At 43.5% G+C, this 19,048-nt stretch overlaps 1 protein-coding gene across 1 annotated transcript in view; it reads right to left on the bottom strand.

Annotated features, from left to right (window-relative positions):
- VWF (von Willebrand factor) overlaps positions 1 to 19,048 on the bottom strand; it is a 246,104-nt gene that overhangs the window by 191,912 nt on the left and 35,144 nt on the right. Inside the window, exons 7-10 of the mRNA XM_034784806.1 lie at positions 12,850 to 13,066; positions 9,908 to 10,030; positions 5,466 to 5,577; positions 3,722 to 3,768 (exon numbers count right to left, since the gene is read on the bottom strand). Of these exons, the coding sequence (XP_034640697.1) occupies positions 3,722 to 3,768; positions 5,466 to 5,577; positions 9,908 to 10,030; positions 12,850 to 13,066 (499 nt within the window). The remainder of the gene's footprint in view (positions 1 to 3,721; positions 3,769 to 5,465; positions 5,578 to 9,907; positions 10,031 to 12,849; positions 13,067 to 19,048) is intronic.

The raw sequence follows: 19,048 nt of genomic DNA, 5'->3' as shown, positions 1-19,048 counted from the left end.
GTAGCGCTCGGCTCTTAAACAGAGCCGAAGAGTCAGGGGAGGAGCAGAGCCGCCACGGCCGGAGGCTCTGCTCCTCCCCTGACTCTTCGGCTCTGTTTAAGAGCCGGGCTGCCTGAGCGCTACCGGCTTCGGGCAGCCCCCATGCCTCCGGACCCTGTGCAGCCGGAGCCTGGGAGGGGAAGTGCCCGGCCGGCAGCTGGGGTCCGGAGGCAAGGGGACTGCCTGAAGCCCATAGCGCTTGGGCAGCTCGGCTCTTAAACAGAGCCCAAGAGTCAGGGGAGGAGCAGAGCAGCCGCGGGAGGGGAAGTGCCCGGCTGGCATTTTCCCGGACATGTTCAGCTTTTTGGCAATTCCCCCCAGACTGGGATTTGATTGCCGAAAAGCCGAACATGTCCGGAAAAACCGGATGTATGGTAACCCTAGCTGAAAGACAATCAGACTGAGATATATAGTTAAGTGTTTCTTACAGAGGCAGAACTTCTGGTGGTATTTCCTCTTACATTTAGTTTATTTAATTATCATTAAACCAGAAATAATTCACAGTTTAACCTAAAACCACAGCTCTTACAGAATAAAACTGAATTCCAGCATGCAGTCCCTCCTACTGTGAAAAGGAACTACTGAAATATAGGACTTTTTAACATATCTGCTCCCAGTGTGTATGCAGAAGGTTGTTCTTATTATTTCTGTGGTGGTAGGGCCCAGCGGCCGCAACTGGACCTGAGACCTCATAATTTTAGGCACTGCCCAAACAAATAGGAAAGACATGTTCTCTGCACCAAAGAGCTTACAATCTAATCAAGTTATTTCATGCAGTCAAGCCCCAACACCTGCATGGAGCCCCAGTGAAGTCAATGGGAGTAGGGCTGACAGGGGAGAGAGAAGAAGGGGGATATTCGTACCAGGCCCCCAAACACCAGGAGGCCCCCAAAACGTCTAACATCTGCACAAATAAAGTGAAATAGGAGGGGGTGGGGCCCCAGCGAACATGATGTAGTAAGGCCAGAATTTCTCTGTATGGGCCATGCAGGGATCTGCCTGCACAGAACAAATTGCAGGCTCTGGGCCTAAAATGACAAGCCAATATCAAGGGTGATCCAGAGGGCTACCTTCACAATATGTACAGTCTGAACATACATAAATAAGGGACCACATAGACATTACTACAACTTATCTACCCCTCAGCCTTAATTAGTTGACTAATGAGTTAGATCAGCTTGCTGAAGGGACCAAAGCAAGCTATTTTTTATTCCTGTTCCTGTTCACCTGGCAGAGCCAATTCAGCTCAAAGAGAGGGAGCTGGATTCTATTCCCTCCTGTGCAGCAGCAGAATTTTAAACTGTATTCTAACTGCAGGCCTTTGCTCCACACGTATCGATTCACCTCAGTAATCCCAATGAAGACAAAGGGGCTGCAATCACGAACAGATTTTGGCCCACGTAATATTTCTTACTGATGACAAAGAATGAGCCATAAAGATCATGGTTTGGGGTTTACACCCCAAGCTGAATTTGCACTTAAAAGCACTAGTGTTTTTCACTTGTGAATTGATTGCATTTGATCTAGAGTCATGAGACACAATAAACATGGAACCTCATGGGCCTTTTTCCTTTTTTTGAGCAGTTACTTTGCACAGTTGTGCTGCACTTGGAGAACTCACCAATGAACTAGACAAGCATAGGGCTGGATTGGACCTGTGTGTGGCAGGCCTGCACGGAATTTCTCATAAAATATGTCTCCCTTCCATTTTCAGTGATTCCACACCTCTCAAATTGTGCTTTTCTCTGAAATTTTGGAGCAACTGCTATTTCCATTTGAAGCAGGGGATATTTTCGGGAAGGGTGGGGCAAGGCAGCTGAGAGTCCAATGAGAGGCTTTTCAATGTCCACTTGTAGGTAGGTGTAATTCTCCCACTTTGATCCTCTCTTGCTCTCACCTCTGTCTTTGCCTCAGAGAGCTACAGGTTTTCTCCATTTTCTGATCTCCCACGTCCCCTGAGTCCCTCTTCTCTTAGTTCTCCTCCTCTCTCACATCTCAGCACTAGGTAGGTCACAGCTGCCTGTGGCTATCCCCCTACACACACTCGTGCTAGGGGCTGCATCAGGCCAGTGCAGGCTTCCTCTTTCTCGGCTGACTGCAGTGCTGGAACCGAAGAAGGGCCCAGAGCAGCAAATGTACATTTCAGATTCAGGGAAATGGGCTTATGGAGTGAAGGAGGGAACGGGGACTTTGCTGGAGCTGTCTTATGACAGGAGGCGTGACACTCCATCATCTCCTCCGTCCTGCGCACCCTCCAGGATGGACGAGTACCCAGGATGTAAGTGTCAGCTATCCATTGCAAACAGGTTGTTCTAGGTGAGTTTAGGAAGGAGGGGAAAAAAGACTGGTGGCCTGCTACCCCCCTGTGTCACCATGAATGGAACACAGGTGGCCTACTTGCCTCTCCCCGGCCATGGCTCTAGCTCCTTGAACAGAACACATCACTTATGACCCAAGCCTCCAAACACTACTGAACAGAGTACCATGCATGGTCCAGTTTGCTTCTATGACATGTAGGGCTTACTATTGTAAGTAGTCCCATCAGAATATTTGCTAAATCAGGCCATTAGTTAGGGCTTGTCTACATGGGGACATTCAGAAAAATTAATCCAAATTGTCTCTCAAAGTGGATTAGTTAAACTGCATTAAAATTATAAATAATAAAATAAAATAAAGGAGATATCTTATCTCCTAGAACTGGAAGAGACCTTGAAAGGTCATCAAGTCCAGCCCCCTGCCTTCACTAGCAGGACCAAGTACTGATTTTGCCCCAGATCCCTAAGTGGCTCCCTCAAGGATTGATCTCACAACCCTGGGTTTAGCAGGCCAATGCTCAAACCACTGAGCTATCCCTCCCCCCCCATTAAACCCTTGTGTGGACACTCTTAGGGTATCTACACTGCAATTAGACATCCACGGCTGGCCCATGCCACCGGACTTGGACTTGTGGGGCTCGGGCAAAGGGGCTGTATAATTGTGGTGTAGACATTTGGACTCAGGCTGGAGCCCGGGCTGTAGAACTCTGCGAGGGGGGAGGGTCCTAGAGCTCGGGCTGCAGCCTGAGCCTGAATGTCTACATTACAATTAAAGAGCCCCTTAGCCCAAGCCCCATGCAGAGTCTAATTGCAGTGTAGACATACCATTATTCAGAAATAAAGTGGCCTTAATTCAGTTTAGCTTGATTGACTTTCAAAGTGAATCAAGCTAAATTGAATTAAAGTCAATTTAATTCTGAATAAGAGTGCCCACACAGGGGGCTTGATTTAACTAATCCACTTTAAATTCATACTGTTAGTTAATTCAGATTAATTTTCTTGTCCATATGTAGATAAACCCTTAGAAAATTGTAGATACTCAAGTTAGCAGAGCAGTTTTCCTTTACCTGAAAGCTTCTACTCTGAACCTACAGCTCTTTTACAACATGGCAAGAAAAGCAATGGAAAGAGAACTTGTGCTTTTTTCCCTCAACAGGTATTTACATTGCCACACACAAGCCCGTCTGCACAGCCTGATTTATCTTGTGGACTCCTGGACTCTTGAAATATGATCTTGGTGCTGACTTGCAGCCAGAGCTCGAAAAAGGACAGACAACTCCCCTGTCTGTGCGCTCATCCATGCGTGGGACTGACCTAGGCAAGGCTTACATAGTTTTGGGGAGCTATAAGCACAAGGGTCAGCTTACCTGGGCACTCCTCATTGCTGCAGATCCAGATGCCATGTCGACAAATGCTAGGAAATATATTGTTGAAAAGTTAGGGTGCATGATTTCACATCCACTGCGGCATGTCCCAAAACAGTTGAAAGCTGAGCTCCCCTTTCAGAAAAATCAAACCAGTCATGCTCCCACATGCCCCAATACAGCTTAACATATGCATCTTCCATACACACGCTCCTTCCAGCTAGCCCCATGGGAAACACTATAGTATTAAACTGTAATAGTGTTTTTCTAAAAGGAATCATTTTGGGGAAGTTCTACGGCTTGTATTATACAGAAGGTCAGGCGAAATGATCACAGTGGTCCCTTCTGGCCTGGAATCTGTGAATCAGCATGATTATAAAAGTACAGAACTCTTTCTCCTTTTTTTCCCCACAAGCCCTCTGTTTATTTTAGCTGTAACGTGTGTTCTTCTAAATCCGAATGGTTTAAAAAAAATCCTCAGAGGGTTTCCTCTGAAACCCTGGCATGTACAGTCTTAACGATGAATAACCCTTCTTGTGTGTGAGAGGAAGAGAGAGAAATAATATTTCTTTCCAGGTCTGTGGATGGGAGAATGGATTCAGTATCAACTCCTGGAGGCAGTAGTAATATAAGGCATAGTCAATGCACACCAGTGGCTGTTGCTATCACGCTTGAGCCTATATGGAACAACACCTGCAAGCCCCACAACTTTTTATAAGAAAATGAATTGCGATCGGCTGGCTCTCATTTGATCAGTTAGCCCGTTCCTTGTACACCCTCGGAAGTGAGCTGAATTACTTAGGGTGATACAAGCGAGGCTAATGGTACAACATTCAGCAAAGGAATATTTAGGCTGAATAGCAGGAAGCATTTTCTAAGGATGAAGTCTATTAAACTGGACTAGTCTTCCAAGGGCAGGGTGATTTGGACGATGCTGTCAAACCCAGAGCTGCAGAAGGCCCTAGGGTTGTGGGACTCCATCCCACCTGGGAGAGGTTGAGGTGCTAATGTGGTGGTCACGGCTCATGCGTCATTGATACATGGGCATGGGGGGGCTGAGCTGCTTCTTGCTGACTGTGGTGATACACAGAGCCTCCTGCTTTATTGCACTGTGCCTCTGGATGGGCCGTAGATCAGGTTCCCTCTTTTGTTTGACTGGAAACATCTGCCCAATGCTCCCCTAACTCCTTACACACACAGAGTTCAGGCTACATTGCTCACTCCCTTCCCTCTGCTTGGGTAACAACCCCCCGCCCCTTCAGGATGGCATTCAGGGTAGATGTGAAAGAAGAAGGTTGCACATTGAATCTAAGGCTACAAAGCTGGAGAGGGGCAACATGATGGCTTTGCAAGAGGGAGGGGGCATGAATTTGGCCCTTCTCAAAGGAAATTTTGAACTAGGTTTAAGGGAAGTTAAATAAATGTAGTAAGTCAAAACAAAACTCCACTGTCCAAAACTAGCTGGGACTGGGAGTCTGCAAGTTTATGTTATTCAGGAAACAAATATTTTTCCACTGCATGAAAGACTATGACCCCTACACAATTCTACTAGATCAAATGTCGCCGTGAAAATGGAGTTGATTGAGTCTTTGTGAACAGCTTGCTTCTGGGAAGAGGTTGGCTCTTCCAAATCTTAAACTGGGGCATTTGCCAATTAAAAGAAAGGGGGGGGGCACACAAAACTGAAGAGCAGTACTTATCTAGAGCAGCCTGGATCAGAGCAATTGCACCGCATCATTGTATTTACCATGAGTTGCAGTCCTGGGAGATGGAGGAGCCAGGAGGATAGCGCATGCCAGAATGGATGCAGGAGCACTCAGAGCTGTCAACACAGCTATCACCATCAAGTAGCTTCCCCACTGGATAGTTCAGGCAATGGCAAAAAAAAAAAAAAAAAACACACATTAGATACACTCTTGACAAGATTTCATTTGCATTCTTATCCCCGGTTACTCACAGAGCTAATTGAAAAGGGCTGGGACTGTCCAAAGACCCTCATGTGAACTGAGGAGTTTCATTCAGATGCCACATCTGCCTGTGAACGTGCTGAATTGTGCATTTCTGGAAGCCCCGTAGACATCCCATTTAAGCCACTCTGCACAATCACTGGGGGTGGGCTCAAGCCGGAAACCTACATCCAGCCATCTCTAAGGTTAGTGTGTGAGAGATGTGGAAGAGGACTGAAATACAGGCCCAAACCTGGACCTGAATGTTCATGATCAGGGCTAGTCTGGAATTGTAATCAAAATATAACAGGCCCTGGGCCCATATGTATGGTCACCAGTGGGGGATAGATCCCAGGACCCGTGTCACAAGTCCTTACCAGAAGTATATGTATCAAAGGGTTTCAGTGTGTGTGTGGGCAGGGGAAGGAGTCAATAGATAGGTAAGAGCATGTAGTGACAGCTGAGGAGAGATGAGTGGGATAGGAGCTGGAGGAGCAAACAACAAACCATCAGGAAAACAGACAGCCTGCATGGTGGCTGTCCAGCCAGCAAGCTTTGAGCAGCTGCAGCTTTACTGGCTGGCCAAGATGGAAGCTGCAGCTGTCTCGGCCAGCAAGTAGTAGAAGGAAGCTGCGTGCCACAGACAGGCCTGTGAGAGGAACAAAAGTCAAGCTGCTGAGTCAAATCATTCCCCCTTCACTAGTGCAGAAAATCAGGAATGAGCGGGTTATGTCTCCAGTAACTCCTTTAAGGACTATCATTCCCATATTACAGATGGATAAACTGAAGCACAGAGAGGTTAAATGATTTGTCCCAGGTCACACAATGAGCCAATGGAATAGCCAGGAATAGAGCAAAGGGTTCCTGGCTTTCAGAGACCCATGCTCACAATTAGAAGACACCCCTTCCCTATATTTACTTCCGAGAAGTCCATCCCAGTGAGAAATTAAACTGGGATCTATGTATTTAAAAGCAGCAGGGCTCTCCTAGGAGAAAATGGAAAGTCTGTAGTTTCCTGGCAAAAACAACTAAACATTAAACATTAAAACTACTATGTGGTGCCCAAGTTGAACTGGCTCCTTTTTCTCTTGGAGCAGAGGCTGGACTGGAGCAGGGAGGAAAAACACGGGTAAAATCTCCTCAAGTTCCATCGTAAGCAGATTCCCTGCTCACTTGGTCAGATCCTTCTTGGATGTGGCATGTTATGAAACTCAGGTAAAATTCTCCATCACTAAAATTGCACTGAAACAATAGAACACATATTTTCAAGTATTTCTTCCTTTTCTCTCCCGGACACTCATGTAGTTACCTCCTTGCTTCCTTTGCCATTCCCTCCCTCCACAACATCCTCTGCAGTGCCCTTCCCATCCTCCTCTTACAGCTCCATTCCTCTGCTCTCTCCCCTCACACTTCTCCTGACCTGAGGTGACCAGAGCAGCTACAGTAGAACCTCAGAGTTACGAACACCAGAGTTACAATCCGAGCAGTTAACCACACACTTCCTTTGGAATCGGACGTGCACAATCAGGCAGCAGAGACTTAAAAAAAATACCCTACGGTACAGTACTGTGTTAAACATAAACTACTAAAAAATAAGGGGAAAGTTTTTTTAAAAATTGACGAGTTAAGGAAACTGTTTCTATGCTTGTTTCATTTAATTAAGATGATCAAAAGCAGAATTTTTCTCCTGCATAGTAAAGTTTCAAAGCTGTATTCAGTCAACGTTCAGTTGTAAACGTTTGAAAGAATAACCAGAACGTTTTATTCAGAGTTACAAACAACCTCCGTTCCCGAGGTGTTCGTAACTCTGAGGTTCTACAGTAATTGAAACAACCAGCTGTGAAGCAGGGGAGCAGCAGTACTTCCCAGCTAATTAATTCCACTCTCTTGGCTATTCCTTACCCTGTCCAGATTGTGAGGGGATGGGAATGAGGTGAAATCAGTCAGCCCCGAAGCAGTTTGGCTGCAGTGTTCCAGTTTCAGTTAGCTGTCTTGTTAACCCCACTGTGCAGGTATAGGCTATTTTCTGATGCAGAGCAGGGCAGGGGATAGAGTCAGCAGTGCCTGTTGTTCTACAGGAATAGCCTAAGCCCAACTCTGCTTTGGAGAAACCCATCCAAGCATTATCCAGGGCGTCCTGCTTAGTGTTTATAACCAGATGTGATCAAGCATATTCAGTGCCCTGTTCTTTCAATCATCCAACTCCTGTTTCTCTACTCGCAGCCTGAACACCTCTCATCCAAACCCGTGTCTACACTACAGAATTATGTCAACCTACGTTACATTGACAGAGCCACTGCAGTAATTAAATCGCTTTTGCATGTCCACACTGTGCTCCTTGTGTCGGCAGCGCGTGGCCTCACCAGGAGCGCTTGCACCGATTTAACTGTCAGTGTGGGGCTTTGTGGGAAGGCTTCTGAAAGCCAGCAACAGTGGACATAGGCAACACAGTGTCTACACTGACACTGCATCGACCTAACTATGTCAACCTAAGTTCTATGCCTCTCGCAAAGGCGGAGTTAAGTCAGCATAACAGGTGAGTTACATCGGTGGGAACAACATTTTAGTGTAGCCGCTGGCAGAGTTAGGTCGACGTAAGCCACCTGGAGTCAATCTAACGCTGTAGTATAGACCAGGCCCCAGAATGCTTTGATAACCTGCTGCAGCACATCATCATTTGAGTTTCTTACACAGTTGTCTTTAGAATAGTACAAGCCACTTTGCAGACAAGATGAAAAGTTCAGGAGCATTGCTGCTGCAGGCAAAGGGTGCTGAGCAGTGTTCACCCTGAGTACCAGCAAAAGGCATATGCACTTGCTATTGGTCACCAAGGAAGATGTGCAGATCTGAAAGGCTAAATCCTTACAAAATGAACTACACTGGGGCTTCACAGGCTTGTCCAAGGGGAGGAAGGAAAGGGATGAGGTTAAGCAGCAGGACTTCATAGATTCATAAATTCTAAAACCAGAAGGGGCACTGTGATCATCTAGTCTGACCTCCTGTATAACATGGGCCATAATGGGACTTTGCCTGTTAATTAACTGGCCCATAGAGACGTTCAAGTTCCCCCACTCTGCCACCTCCCATTGGTACCTTCCCTGGGCATGCCCTACACTGACAGAATATAAAAGAAACTGCAATATAATAGGAACAATAGTGAGGTATAAATGGTCGTAAAGACCAATTTAGAATGGAATGTTGATGGCACACACACCCAATTCTAGCACTGTTGCCACTCCCCTGCTGTGAAACATGCTTTCCGCATGTTAAGCTCACTCAGTTACATGAGGTATCTTGTAAATTACTAGAGAGAGTTAAGTATCAATGGGGTAGCCGTGTTAGTCTGGATCTGCAAAAGCAGCAAAGAGTCCTGTGGCACCTTATAGACTAACAAACGTATTGGAGCATGAGCTTTCGTGGGTGAATACCCACTTCTTCATGCATTCGAAGAAGTGGGTATTCACCCACGAAAGCTCATGCTCCTATACATCTGTTAGTCTATAAGGTGCCACAGGACTCTGCTGCTTTTAGAGAGAGTTAAACATACATCTTTGTACACATCAGTGAAGTCAACACTATAAACATGAACTACAAGGTTATTCCCACTTAGAGAAGCAAGAGAAGGGAGAACACGGTTTTTGCAGCCACAGATCAAGCTTTCTTCATATGTCAGTGATGGACATATTAGAGGAAGCGAGAAAAAACACATAGACCAAACTCTGCTCAGCTTAGCCATGCAAGTAGCCCCATTGAATTCAATGAGATCATTTGTATGAAGAAGGCAGTACGAAAAATTTGCCCCATAGATTTAACCCACTAAGGATCCTCCTGAACGAAATGTAAAATATCTCCCCTTTTTGCTTTAATAATCCCTCTCAACAGAATCTTCTCATCTTCTTCTTCTGAGAGTTGGATCCTCTAACCTGAAGTAATTCAGAAGAAATTTGTAGATTTGTAGGTATCACATGGTGCAACCCCTGGCCTGGAAGGAATTCCTGCTGCACTAACTGGTGCTGATGTTCACAAAGACCTTTATTTTTTTAATTGAACTTAAATAGAAGTCCTTTCATAGAGCAAGCATACAGGCAGTATAGAAACTGACCTATTCTAGGGCACACACAAACAAAGAGAAGCGCTGATTTCAGGAACATTTGAAGACAGACACTGGTTTTCTTCTTCTCGTAAAATAGGTAACATCATTGCCAAATGTTTCTCTGTGTAAATAAATCAGTAAATAAATTACCAGGGCAGCTGCAGCCATCAGCACATTGTCCTTGACAAACTTCATTGATATTCAGACTCTGGCAGGTTTTGACACAAGGAGATACACACTCCTTATACTCCATGCCAACTGGACATCTTGGCCCTGAAACAATTAAACAAAATTAGAAATACATATCCCTTAATAACTGTTAATCTCTTTAATTATCATAGAACAAATGACCAGGGTCAGACATGAGGTCACATCCTCTCTGATCAATGATTTCATTTTCGGGAACAAAATATTTAATAGATGTTAATTTTGTTGCTTAATTTGACAGTTGCATCTGCCGCTCTGTTCTATACAAGAACAAGATCTCTGTGAAAGCTTGAAAGCTTATATATTTCATCAACAGACGTTTGTCCAGTAAAGATATTACCTCACCCGCCTTGTCACTTTGTTCTATAGACATGTTTAAGGTTAAAAAAAAATTGTTTTTTCACACATCACGTATCATCCACGTAAAGAAAGCAAATTACGTGACAATAATTCTGAGTGGAATCTGTGTGATCCATTACTGAGAAAAGCCCTCCAAGGATATCTAGCTCCTTCCGATACAGAAATAGATTATTTACCTCCTAAAGACCCTCACATTTGTATAGCATATTCACTGTGTCACACTGATGTCTTGTATTGCCAGGGAGAAGTGAATCAGGTGTGGGACCTGGAAATCCCAAAATATATCCTGGAGCTGGCCCAGCCTTAACATGCATGGGTTCATCTACCACATATCTCCTCAGCTTCTTTTTATGAACTATCATCAAATTTTCAGTTAATTCTACTTCCCAATGACATTACTCATGGGACACACATAGCATGGCAGAGACAAATTTACCCAGAATGCTTGTATCAAAGGGCCCTCTGGTGACAACCACATGGACTGATTTGCACTGACAACACTACACCACGCAAGCAGAGTTTCTTTGCTGGGCAAGATGCTTCAGTAAAAGCTAACACAAAATAAAGCAATGTCCTCACATTAGGATTAGGGCACAGAGTACTCTTTCCCAGGGGACCATACGCCACACAGGCCTCAAGTCTCTAGGAAGCAGCATAAGGTCCTCATCAGCAGAAGAAAAATATATCTAAGCTTGTCGTGACAGATATCCTTCAATATCCTGGACATTGTGGAATTAAGATAAAATTTACTGAGGTTATGTTTACACTGTGCACCTTATAGCAGCACAGCTGTGCCGCTACAGCCATGCCGCCATATAAGGAGAGAGTTCTTCCATCAACAAAATAAATCCACCCCCAATGAGAGGCGGTAGCTTTGTGATCAGGAGAGCATCTCCCACTGACAAAGCACTGTCCACACCAGTGCAGTGTAGGCAAAGCCTGGGTTAAGTTTAATGCCCTCGTGGTCCGTTGTATTAAAAATGCAATTGTGTATTTGTTATTGGGAATTGTTTGTAATTTCTCTACGAGACTGACTAATGCAATTTCTGGGAAGGATTAGAAACTTCAAAGGACTTTTAAGACAATACATGCGAAGTGGATTTCCTTGGAAATACTGGGTGTGAATAGACTGCAAATGACTCATGGGGCGGGGGTGTTCATCCTTTTGAAGCTGTGCCTTGTGAACAACCCATTGCCCACTAATTACCTGCTCCTGGAAACTCCATATCAAAGACCCCTAAAGGGTAGGCTAAAACTTTTCATGAGTGTGCTAGTTCTGAGCTGAGGCTGTTATGAACTTGTGATCAAGAAGGATTGACTCCTTGGTGGGCTTTGAAGGCCTCATCACCTGCCTCAGCCCTTGTTCGAGTTGAGGTGATCTGTGGTAAGCTTATTAGCATATGTGTAGTTCTTGTATTGGTTTTCATGTTTTCACAGCAGTGCTTTTACCGTAAGAATAAAATGTGCTTGCATAGAAAGAACTGCTTGGTAAATCATAACTGTGGTCAGCTACACTGTTATTAGTCTCTGAAGAGCAAGCACGCAGGCCTGCTTAGGCAGACTGACTGCTGGTGAATTCATAGTATAATCAGGGAGCTGTTCAGTCTGGGTCAGAACGGAGAGAGATGGAGGTCTCCACCCAACAGACGTGATGCTGGGGAGCAGGAAACTTGCTGGGTCAGAGATGGGGAGTACAGCTGCAGTGGCCTAAACTCTGACACTTATCTCCTCCCCCAAAGAGTAAACAAGGAAAAACAAATGCTGTTGATCTGTGGGTTTGACTAAAACCACAAATGAAAATAAACCTCCCGTCCCAACAGGATGGAGAATGGTTCTGGCCCTCCCCACTGGCAAACCAGGGCTTGATTTTCCGTGCCCCACACCTTGTGTAGTTATTTCTGTCAGTGCACGGAGAGTGTAATGTGGATGTAACACAGTACCAGAACAGAATGGCAGCATCTTACACACACTTTGTACTAGTGTTAAAAACTAAACAAAGTGCAGAGCAACAGGGAGACTCATACCCCAAGGAAGTAAGACTGCCTCATTTATTAGCCCATCTCTCCTGACTGGCAGCTCATACAGATGTTCTGGAAGAGGGCAGGTTCTCATCTCTTCCCTCACAGACTTTTAGCCGTTTCTTTGACCTGCTGGGTATTGGGTATGAACACCCTGTCACCTGACCCTAATGAATGTGTACTTCCCTGGTCAAAATAGGGTGATCATGTCTTGAGCCACATCTTATTCTGGAAGCTTATTGGCAGAGTTAGAAATCAAGCCACCTCATCCCAAAGCTCATGGCTGGCAGCACTCTACTGATAATGGAGCCGCATCATGGATAGACACTCCCATAGAGAAGATTCAAACTAGTAAAGAACGAGCCAACAAAATAATCTTGCTGGATAAACCAGGACAGGAGTAAAAGCTTTTTCTGACAGACCCTCTGAACTGCAATGTATAGATCTGTGGATTAAGCAATAATAGCCTCACGGGGAAGCTTTGGAATCGTAATGATATAGACTTACTACACGAGCTGTCGTTCGGCCAGCCATCCACAATCACTCCTTGCTGAGCGCAGCTCCTGGCATACTCAAGGAAAGTTGGACAGTGACAGTGCATGTCCCGAGCACAGGTGCACATATCTTCTTCACAGAGACCAATGAATAGCTCTGGATCAACTCGATGGTGGCATTTGGAGAATACTGAAGATGTCCTTAGCAGCTGGCACCTTTCCATGATGTCCTGCATAATTAGAACAAGCAAGGGGGGAAAAAATCAAAATATTGTTACAAACTGTTTAGATCAGTGTTCCTCAACCAGTGGGTCATGATCTGTGGGGGGAAGGTATGAAAGACAATCTGGAGGATTGTGGGGCTTTGAAAATTTTAATATAATCTAAAGCAAAAGAAATGTTACTCCTCCACCCCCCACACACTGTTACCCTTCAAGGTCAACTATTAGAGTTTTAGTGTCATAAATTGTAGGGCCAGACAGGACCACCAGATCATCTAGTCTCACCTGCTGTAGATCACAGGCCAATAAGCACCACCCAGGCACCTCCACACTAAGCCCAACAACCAGAATTATACCAAATTATTACATCCCTCAGGAGACTAAACTATTATGTGGCACAGGCAGAGAATAGAAAGGACCGATGTGCATCAATGTACCTCGATACACACACAAATAAATTATATCAATGACAACAATAAGTCTAATATTGTATTGCCCATTTCTAATATTTTTATCTAGACCCTGTTTTTTCCACTGCAGGATTAGAAGATGAGTAAGTGTCACAGAAGTCATGGGAGTTACTCTGACCCTTGAATTTCCATACCAACGTTTGACATAATGGGTGTGAGCTAACTGATTTTATATAGAAGTAAAATATATATATATGCAGGAAGCAATAAATAAATAGTTAATCTGAGTCTGACCTAGTTAAATGTTTAGCTGCTGGTGGTAGGAGAGAAATTAACTTAAACTGTCCAAGATGTTCCAAGGACTTTGACAACTTATAGCTGATTTTTCCTTCTTTTAATGAATCTTGTCAATGTATCAATATAGTTGATTATTGATATTTAAATTTGAAAATATAAACAATTATAAACTGGTTAAAAGATAGAAAACAAAGGGTAGGAATAAATGGTCAGTTTTCAGAATGGAGAGAGGTGAATAGTGGTGTCCTCAGGGGTCTGTACTGGGATCAGTCCTATTCAACATATTCATAAATGATCTGGAAAAAGGGGTAAACAGTGAAGTGCAAAATTTGCAGATGATACAAAACTACTCAAGATAGTTAAGTCCCAGGCAGACTGCGAAGAGCTACAAAAGGATCTCTCAAAACTGGGTGACTGGGCAACAAAATGGCAGATGAAATTCAATGTGGATAAATGCAAAGTAATGCACACTGGAAAACATAATCCCAACTAGACATATAAAATGATGGGGTCTAAATTAGCTGTGACAACTCAAGAAAGATCTTGGAGTCATTGTGGATAGTTCTCTGAAAACATCCACTCAGTGTGCAGCAGCAGTCAAAAAGCGAACAGAATGTTGGGAATTATTAAGAAAGGGATAGATAAGAAGACAGAAAATATCATATTGCTTCTATATAAACCCATGGTACACCCAAATCTTAAACGCTGCGTTCAGATGTGGTCGCCCCATCTCAAAAAAGATATATTGGAATTGGAAAAGGTTCAGAAAAGGGCAACAAAAATGATTAGGAGTATGGAAAGGCTGCCATATGAGGGGAGATTAATAAAATTGGGACTTTTCAGCTTGGAAAAGAGACAACTAAGGGGGGATATGATAGAGTGTTATTTACTCCTTCTCAAAACACAAGAACTAGGGGGTCGCCAAATGAAATTAATAGGCAGCAGGTTTTAAACAAACAAAAAGAAGCATTTTTTCATACAACGCACAGTCAGCTGGTGGAACTCATTGCCAGAGGATGTTGTGAAGGCCAAGACCATAAAAGAACTAGATAAATTCATGGAGGATAGGTCCATGAAGGACTATTAGCCAGGACTGGCAGGTTTGTCTAGTCCCTGTTTGCCAGAAGCTGGGAATGGGCAACAGGGGATGGATCACTTGATGATTGCCTGTTCTGTTCATTCCCTCTGGGGCACCTGGCATTGGCCACTGTCAGAAGACAGGATACTGGGCTAGATGGACCTTTGGTCTGACCCAGTATAGCCGTTCTTATGTTCTTTATTAATAATAAGCATAGAATTTGCAGCATCCAGCAGAAAAGTAATACAGATGTGGGAGCAAATTATTCCAAAAAGCCCCATTTTCTGAATCACTGTGAGTTTGTAACTAATCTTTGGCCACTTCGGAACACTCACTTGTATCTATGCTGCACACCATTATCCCTCAGATGTCCAGAATGATAACAGGATAAGAAAATAATTCCTCTCGCTGCAAAGGCCTTTCCCACTACTATTGGAGCTAAAGAAGAATATCAGTTAGGTGTTGCACCAGAGGGTCTGTTTTACACAGGCACAAGCTGCTCTTTGTGAGTGGAGACATGTGCCTGCATGGACACACTTGCAGGACTGAGGTGGTTACACTGTGCTGCGCAAGTTGCAAGCACCAGCGATTGACAATGTCTGTGTCCTGCCTTATAAACAAAGCATTTCTTTTTCTGCTAACTAGACCCATGTACTTGCTTTTCTCTATCGGGAGGGACATTATTCAGCCTAATATTCATGCTGAAGCTGTTCTGATTCCATTCAGTAAAGGGCAGTAATTAGAACTGACAGTGTAGAGGCCAGATCCCAACTGTCAGAGCTGGAGTCAGGAACCAGGAGCAGGGAAGGAGCAAGAGTGATCGATCAACAGCTGCTAGGCTGAAGCACTGAGCAACCAGTAACTGCTGCTGCTGAGTTTAAAAGCAGGCTGCCTGGCTCCCTTCAGCCAATCAGGCACTTCTACACAATGCAGCTGAGCTCAGTAATCTGCCTGGAGGTTGGGCTTGACTAATCCTCAAACTCAGCTGAAGGTGCTCAATCCTGGCAGACAGACACCAACAATTTCCAATGGCGGTAACTTGCCAGATTTCAGAATTTGTTTTCATGCCAGGCTGGAACAAAAATAAAACCTTTCAGAGGTTTTTACAAAAACCTGTGTGTCCAAGACCCAGGTTCCAGTCTCTGCTCAGCCTGATTCAGAGTAGAGTTTTTCCTCCCAAATCGTTCTGAATCAGGCAGAGTAGGGACTTAAATCTGTCCTCTCACAATAGTGCCGTAGTCACCCAGCCATAGAGAATCTCTTCACTCTCTTTTCAACCTTCCTGACAAAAGTTTAATGGAAACTGATATGTCCCCACAAAACATTTCAGCTTCCCAAATCAGCATATTTTGCCAAAATGAAATTTCAGAACATTTTCACTGACCATCTCCAGCAGTTGGACACACTGGTCAGTTCACTATTATTTAATCACTATCCTAACCTCAGTTTAATATAATATAAATTCTTTTCTTTTTGAATGTAGATCAGTGTAAAGATGTAAGGAGTTGATAGTATTGTTCCATGAGAAATTTAAAAGGCCACTGATTTAATGTGTGGTAAATTACTCATGATTGGAGATGGGATCAAGCCATAACATTTTGACCTGGATTTTGAATCCCCTCCTCCAGTTTCAGAAACATTCAGTTGCCGGGGTATAGTTCAGCTAGCTGCAAAATTTAGGTCTGGACCCCAGTTTGGATTCTAAACAACCCTCGAGACTGGAAAAGTTTGGATCCCAGAATTTTAACCAAATTACGTTTCTATGATCTGTTGCTACAGGGTATTTCTGTAGACTTGTGGAGTTTAAGCATTAATGGAAAAGAATCTCTGCAAATGTTTAACAGGACATTGCCAATTTGCAAAAAGATCAGTTTGTTTATTTTGTACATTTGACTGCACACCATGTATAGTCAGTTTCACTGTTTTCCACTCTATCGTTAATTAGTTTCAGACATATTTTGAAAGGTGGCCACTGATTCTGGGTGATTAGTGTGAGATGCCACAGACCTGATTTTCAAAATGCTGAGCCACAAAACTTCACCTGGAGTTTTGGGTGCTCAGCACCTCTGAAAAATCAGGTCCAAGGCATCCCACTTTGGAGACCCAAATCAATGCCACTTGAAAATTCTGGTGTTAATCAGTTCCCCCTGATGTTTTTATGGCTCTTTCACATAGCAACAAGGGAAAAAATAAAAATATAGGAAACTGTGATTGCAAAACCACAAAAAAATTACAGGGATATTTAGGAACAAATGTAGGACCTGATGCTACTTTGTTTAGTTTTAGGTTTTTGTAATTCATCTGATTACAAGTTGGCGGTGTCATTTTAAATGTGACTGGTGGCACCATGGCATGGATGATTCTTTGTGATCACAACTTGCTGACTTCTCTTCTCCCCTAATCCCACCGCACAAAATTGTCAGTGGAATTTTATACATTCTTCTGATTTCTTTTGCACTGCATTTCTGTTGCTCTCTGAACTGCATAACAAAGACAAATGCCATTAAATAAATATCACTAAAAAATAATCTTTAAGGCTGAGTAAAGCATTTTAACATGAAAACAATGAACTCTATTTCCTTTATGTTTGAAATCTATTGTGCATAGATAAAGACAATATGTTCTATAGATCATCTGGAAGGGATATGCTTTGGGGTGGGTCTAATGTTTCTGGACTTTCATTTTATTTGGTTTTCTCATGGCTCCCTTATCAAATAAAGAATTTTAAAGAGGCCTGGCTGATTATAAGCTCTCTGAAGCATAAACCTAGCTTTCTGTGTTATGTTAGGTGCCTTCTACACCTTTGGGTGTGGTATAAATAATACACAACTTGCCACACTGACTCAGCCAAGCTTTCTCCCACACGCTGTAGGAGCTTGTATGAGACACCAGGGTAAGAGAGATACGGGGCCACTGTAACTCCATGACTTCACTGGAGTTAGTCTTGATTTATACCATTGTAAATTAGAGGAAAATCAGGCCCACAAGCTATGCACGTCTCCATTTACCTTCCAAGGTCTTGAGATAAACAAGATTCACTCAGCACTGGCTCTCGTTGTATACAGAGAATACTCATTCTTATGCATCTTATCTTGTTCCCATTGAAGTCAATGGCAAAATTATCTGGTTACTAGGACTTTATTTATAGCTATAATACTCGAAGAATAGACAAGGACACCATGAAAGATAGACTCCGAGTACTATTTCTAAGGGAAGGTAAAATCTTGAAAGTGAGGATCACATTTAAGAATGTACAAAAACCTTTTACCACTCTAAAAAAGCAGAGATCTCTTCCTGCAAGAGTATTGCTGCAAAGACTGTTCTTTGGTCCATCTGTATTACAAATACAGCTGTGTCGGGGCACTCCATTATAAAACAGTTTGATTTTGTCTGTGAACATAGAACTAAACTGTTATAACTATGTTAAGGGAACTGACACACAACTCTTAAGATAAAGGACCCAAACTGAGCACTGGTGTAAAAGCGGCTATAACTTCTTACTGGCTTACATTAAGGCTGAATTTCATGCTAGAGTTATAGCTCCTTTAAAAAAAAAAAAAAAAAAAAAAGCTCTATTATCCAGCTGAGGCACAACCTTGTTCTAACTGTGTACCTCCTGGTTGTGTAACTACAGCAGGACCTTCATGAACCAGGCATAAGACAACTATTATGATGATGATGTTTAGTACAGAAGTGCCTAAAGAACAAATAAGAATGGGGCCCCATCGTGCTAGGCACCGCACAAACACAGAGTAGTAGTGTCAAAATCTAGTCCCTTGTACAACTTCCCAACCTCACGTCCCAGTATCAGTCTTTCCCATATCTTGTCTCCTACAACATTCCACCCACTCCACTCTTCCAGCAATTTCATCCTTAGTGCCCCATTAAGTTCCTTCTCCCAATAACCCCTCCTACACCTTCCATCCATGGGATGACCCCCTTACCCAGGTTACCAACCCATCATTCCCTCTTCATTTAATCCTTCCTAAAGTCCCACTCTTTCCTCAATGCCCACAAGCAGTGAGCTCTTAACCACAAATAAAATATTCACCTTTGTTAACTCCCTCTCTGGATTTCCCAGCATGTCCTGTCTTCCACATGTCTGTTTTTTTTTTTTTTTTTTAAACAGTGAGCTCTAAGAAGCAGGAACTATCTGTGATCCATATAGTACAGTATGGAGCTTATTGTTTATACTATGAACAATAA

This window comes from Trachemys scripta, chromosome 1, assembly GCF_013100865.1.
Source record: "Trachemys scripta elegans isolate TJP31775 chromosome 1, CAS_Tse_1.0, whole genome shotgun sequence".
NCBI lineage: Eukaryota > Metazoa > Chordata > Testudines > Emydidae > Trachemys > Trachemys scripta.
Note: the sequence above shows the minus strand (reverse complement) of the source record. Positions and strands in the feature narration are given on the sequence as shown.